Source organism: Bidens hawaiensis, unplaced genomic scaffold, assembly GCF_021521415.1.
Source record: "Bidens hawaiensis isolate Kalapana, Puna unplaced genomic scaffold, B.hawaiensis_p1.1 tig00026646_1, whole genome shotgun sequence".
Taxonomy (NCBI): Eukaryota; Viridiplantae; Streptophyta; class Magnoliopsida; order Asterales; family Asteraceae; genus Bidens; species Bidens hawaiensis.
Window position 1 is genome coordinate 285,924 of NW_027494293.1, and position 5,498 is coordinate 291,421.

At 34.1% G+C, this 5,498-nt stretch overlaps 1 protein-coding gene across 1 annotated transcript; it reads right to left on the minus strand.

The window, feature by feature from the left end:
- Positions 1 to 762: 762 nt before the first annotated feature.
- Positions 763 to 3,722, minus strand: LOC143573807 (clavaminate synthase-like protein At3g21360). The gene is made up of 3 exons (XM_077058599.1): positions 3,351 to 3,722; positions 2,984 to 3,237; positions 763 to 1,182 (listed from the first exon to the last, which is right to left on the minus strand). The coding sequence occupies exons 1-3, from the start codon at positions 3,720 to 3,722 to the stop codon at positions 807 to 809; spliced, it is 1,002 nt and encodes a 333-aa protein (XP_076914714.1). The 3' UTR covers positions 763 to 806.
- Positions 3,723 to 5,498: the final 1,776 nt, after the last annotated feature.

A 5,498-nucleotide genomic window follows, 5' to 3' on the forward strand; every position in this document is an offset into this window, starting at 1 on the left:
TAAAATCTAATATTTTAGAAAAGATGATAAGTAAAATTAAATAAAACAATAGAAAACCAAGAGAATTTATATGATCTAATACTAATTTGAAAAGAATAATAACTAAATAAACTATAGTTAGTCTTAAGAGATTTCATTTTTTTCATTACGTTTGCATATGATGATTTTGATGTCTAAACTGATGTCTAAACTTTTCAAATAAAGCCTCCATGGCTTCTTTACACACTTCCAAGCCCAGAGAAGAAAGAAGAAGTTAGATATGTAACTGGGCCAATGATAAATTGTAAAAAGCCAATATAATTAAAATCAATTAGGCATCTACCAGACTGCCACAGTCACCTGTAGTTACCATCTCTTTACTTTCATCCTTATATTCCAAATAACACCAAAAACCACCGTTGCACAAGCCGGAAAAAAGTTCCGGTCATGTTATCTTCTTTCTTCTCCTTTTCTTTCATCATCCATCAGATTTCGAAATTTCACAAGGGTCGGTATCAAAATTTCACAGGGGTCGATCAAGATTTTAACACTATAATAGTGCTATTTATTTTTTTTTTCACGGGGTCGGCCGACCCCTGTCGGGTAGGAGTAGGTCCGCCTCTGCATTGCATATGCATAAAGTGTAACACAACAAGTAAAACACCGTTCCAGTTTTTTCTGGTTAACAAAGAGAATGCTTATAGCCTTACATATGTTTAATTACTTTCATCCCTGATAAGCATTTAACAGAAAGATTTCTCATTATTACTTTGCACGAAGAAAATAAAATGTGATGGATCAAACCGAAAGATCAAATCGATTGATCATCACTTGCAAAGAGATGCAAGTATACGACGAGGTGGTTTTAACAGCAGTCGTCGACCATGAAGGACCATCAGATTATTGACAAACATAACATCTCCTTTCTTCCAAGGTATTGCAACACATTCTTCTTCAAGGAATCTCATGCAGTCTTCCATGGCATCATTAGGCACAAGCTCATCATTTCCAAGCTGAATACATGTACCCTTATCAGAGGTTTTATCATCACCATTTATAAGTTGAATACACGAAGGGCCGGTCAGACTATTGAACCAAGTTCTGACTCGTCTTTCCTCATCAAATCTGATGGCTGGCACTGGGCCGGTTTTCATTTTCACTATGTTTCCCATCCATTCCAACTTTGTTCCTAGCTTTGCCGCCCTGTCAATAAAATATTATAGTGATCAATGTTTGGGTATTATTATGGATTGGGTCATATGCAAAACTTAAGTATCTGGTCAAGTATTTGAAAAAAAAAATGATGCCTTATAAGACGGAAGTTCTGTCTTTAAAGTAAAGTTCATAACCTCTAAACTTTATTTCACAAACTTTTGAAGAATTCTTTGAAATGGCACTTGACGTGCAACTTATAAGTAGGGGAAATGTGTCTTAAAGATGACGTTCAACGTTCTAGAAGATCTAACACTGCGTCTATGCAACTGGGTTGGTTGCATTTGAATATTTGAAGATGTTTGAAGGATAAAGACACCAAAATAAGATACAGATCACTTTGACTTACCCACTACAAGAAAAACGACTAATCATATTTTCCATCCATCTTCAACTTGACCAGAAAGTTCGTCAAATTAAGCAAAAGCCATTTGACTTTAGCAAACCAGGTGAAGTGTATGCTCAATGATTATTCTAAAGATATGTTACGAGTTACATTGCATTGTTTTGTGTTTTAGCATCATCCGATATTCATTATGAACTTAACATAATATCTACATCTATTCTTGCAATTTAGCTCAATGATAAAATCAAATATTAATTAATGATTATTTAAGTTATGTCATTTCACTCTTGCTATAGTAAGGGTGTGTTTGGAATTGCTTATTTAAGTGAAAAGGACTTTTTGTTAAAAAGACTTATTAACTATGAATTCTTTAAAGAAAGTTTTTAAAAAAATGTTTGGATTAGCTTATGTGTCGGAGAAAAACAAAATAACTAAAAATGACACTCTTTTTAAAAGGAGTGTAATGTGTTCTGAAGATTATTATAGGGGTGTAATAGGTAAATCAAACCCGTTAACTTAATAAGTTAAGTATTTCTAACATTTCAAAACTCATTAAAATCAATAACCTTAAACACCTTATTAACTTTTCAAAAAGTTTATAAGTTATATGTTCATGAAAATAAGGAATCCCAAACACCCCCTAAATTACAACTTTATCCCAATCTTATTTAGCGCAGCCCAATTCCAAATAATTTGTATACATATTGTTATAAATAGTTATTCTGTTTATTCATTTGAAAACCAAATTGAATTTGTATTCGGTTTTGAAATACTTCACTCAGCTTTGGTTTTTTATTTCAACCAAAAAGCATTTCAAATTGTACAAGTCAAAAACCAAACCAAATCATCTTAAACAAGAAACTTATCAAAAATGGTAGTTGTCTGGTGACATTCTTGTTTTTAAATCATTCAAACAAATAGAAACATGCAATATTTAACTCACACAGAGCTAGCTTAGCATATTCATGTATTTGTGCCTAGACACAATTCGTAATTAATAATATTGATAAAAAAATTATTTATTAAATTTTGTTTTTTATTAATAGTAAAGTAGTGTTGGATAAATATCTATCAATGTTTCCCTTTTATTAACTAATTATTGGTACACCAGTTACGGGTGATTTACTTAGGACCAGAGTTTCATTTAAATGAGTTGAGGGAAGGAAAGTGAGGGTTGAAAATAATCAGTTGCGCTCCCGAGTTTCATTTGAAGAATGAAAAAACAAAAGAGGTGTTTTCGAATTTCATTAAAGGAAAGAAAAAGAGAGAATGGAAGAGAAAATGTATAAATTAGAAAGATTTCAAAGAAAAAAGAAACTAAAATGAAAGAGGAGATGAAAAAAAAAAGAAGATAAGAAGAGAAATTTTTAATTTCTTTTTCATAAATAAAATCGGGAACACAACAATCAGGAACACAACGTTAGAGAAACAGAAAGAAATTTAAACCTTTCTTGGGCAATTTTTTTGTCATCTGTCATGTACGTGGACTTCCAACCTCTACTAGCGACGGCCAATGGATCATCCTCATCATCAGCTATTATTGTAGTTTTTGTGCCATGCTCCTCAAGTTTCGCAACGAACTCCGGATGCTTCTCTTTCATCTTTTCGTATATGACATTACTCAAGACTATTGGAGTTTCTCCCCCTTCTCCAGGTTCTTCGTCGCAAAAGAAAAATACCTTTGTAGGGAAATTTGGAATCTGTTTCACAAATTGTATATATATATATATATATATATATATATATATATATATATAGCAGACTACATATTTTAATTGAATTTGAGAAATTTAATTGACTCAAAACAACTTACAAAACTCATCTCGTGGTGGAAAGGGATTCGTTTATCCATAGGGCTTTCATTAGCGGTGTAAACCCGACCAACCACGTTGACCCGAGTGGCTCGGCCGCCCACGTAAGGCGCTTCAGGGTACCCGAAAGCCTCAACAACGGTGTTGAAGTCAGAAGGAGAAGAAACCGGGAAGTCTCGGAAGAGAATCGCACTACTTTTCTTCAATACGGACTCCAGCCATGGCTTCTCAGCTTTGATAGCCTCTTCAAAGGCACTAATAGTAATATTATTGATGGCAGCGGTTGGGGACAACACCGCCGGAAAGAGAACGCCGTCGGCGGTTGATTTCTGCTCCGGTAGTTCTACCTCCCGAAAGAATTTTCCGGTGGCCATCTGCGTCTGTAGTGTGCTAGATTATTCACGATTCTCGGTTTATGTATTGTCTATGCAAGTGTAGCACAGATGTAAGTATAGTACACTTGTCATGTATGCACATGCATTACTGAGTACACGTATGGAGTTGATTTTTGTTCTAATATTATAGATTTCGGTTGCCGGGCTACATTGGGGGCGATTTTTAATACGTGATGTCGTCTCAATAGAGAGGGGACCGGTTTTCATTTTAGGTATAGTGATTTGTAGCTCATAGTCACCGTATCAGATTAATACGCTATTTTAATTTTTTTTCTTTCTATAATTGAATTAAACAAATAAAATTCATTAAATTAAATAAATAAATAAATAAAAATACGTTATAATTACAAAAAATATATTATAATAAAAAAATATATACAACAAAAAATATTTAAAAAAAACATATAAATTCTTCAATAATAATTTATGTCTCGTCTTCGTTTTCTTTGTATTGTTCGTCTTCGTATTCGTCTTCATCATCAAAGGGATGATTCTTTCAAATTTGTTAAACCAAATCCGCCTTAAGTTGATTATGTATCTCACTTGATATGAGCTTGTGAAGGTTTTGTGCTCGTTGTTCTTCAGTGGCTTCGGGAAATTTTTCTGGAACGCTCCCTGGTATATAGTGTTGGCATATTGCTCTGCAATCGTTTCCTAAAATCATATTATGCAATATGATATACGTATACATGGGCATCACTCATTTTTTCAGCGACAATACACGAAAAGGATTTTTCGCATAGTGCACACATTTTTTAAGAACCCCAAAACACCTCTCAATATCCTTTCGCGCAGACTCTTGCTTCTTCTTAAAATATTTTCTTCTTTTTTCGAGCAGGTCTTGAAAAGTTTTCACGATGATCGAGTACTCAGGATATATCCCATCTCCCATATAGTGTCAGTGTTGTTAGTAGCAACCGTAGGCATAAAATTGTAAGAGCGGTATACTACGGCTGATTTAATAATATAGCACAAGCGACACGTTGAGAACGTTTATGTCGTCTGACCCGGCAGAACAAACGAAGGCCGACCAAACCCAAAGGTCATGTCAACAAATGGTCCGAAGACTAATAGTTTGTACTCAATAGTCACCACACATGTATTGACCTCGCTATGCCATTAGATAGTTAGACCACTCCCAATGCCAGCAATCTATACTTCTAATCATGCCGAGGAAAACATATTTACTTTCATATACATCGTATATACGAATTAGGTCGTTTGAAGTTGGAATCCTCAGATAACGAGAACTGTATAGTTGTATTATTCAAATATAAATAAATAATTAAAACAATTTAAGTTAAAAAAACAAGTAAGTTATATAAAACAACTTAATTAAAAACTAGTAAGTTACATAAAACAATTTAAATTATATCGATGTAAAAATTATCCAACGTGTCTCGTGTCGTTTTCTCCACCATCTTTAAATAATCGTCGTTGATGTCGGTTGCGTTTTCGTATACAAGGATGGGTAACGTCGAAATACACTTTTGGATGGTTATGAATCCTGAATATCTTCTTGTATCTCCATTTTGTTGAAAATATGAATATTCGCGTTCCAAATCTCCCGCAATGCGCAAACATAAACGTCTAGATGTCCGAAAACGACGTCTAAACTTTGCGTCGTCATATCTAGGCGGTTCGTTGAAGTAGTCTTTCATCAACCGATCTTTCGCATCCACACGATCTCGAAGGATATACGATCGCCTCGTGCACGGCCAAAAACTAGTAGAACCGGAAGCTATCTTATATGCT

Bases quoted from the DNA above. Each gene is read 5' to 3' on its own strand.
- LOC143573807 (XM_077058599.1), bottom strand. From the start codon at position 3,722: ATGGCCACCGGAAAATTCTTTCGGGAGGTAGAACTACCGGAGCAGAAA. The intron at 3,238-3,350 runs GTAAGTTGTTTT...TTTGTGAAACAG, and splicing joins TCCACCACGAGATGAGTTTT to ATTCCAAATTTCCCTACAAA. The intron at 1,183-2,983 runs GTTTAAATTTCT...TTTTATTGACAG, and splicing joins AAAAAAATTGCCCAAGAAAG to GGCGGCAAAGCTAGGAACAA.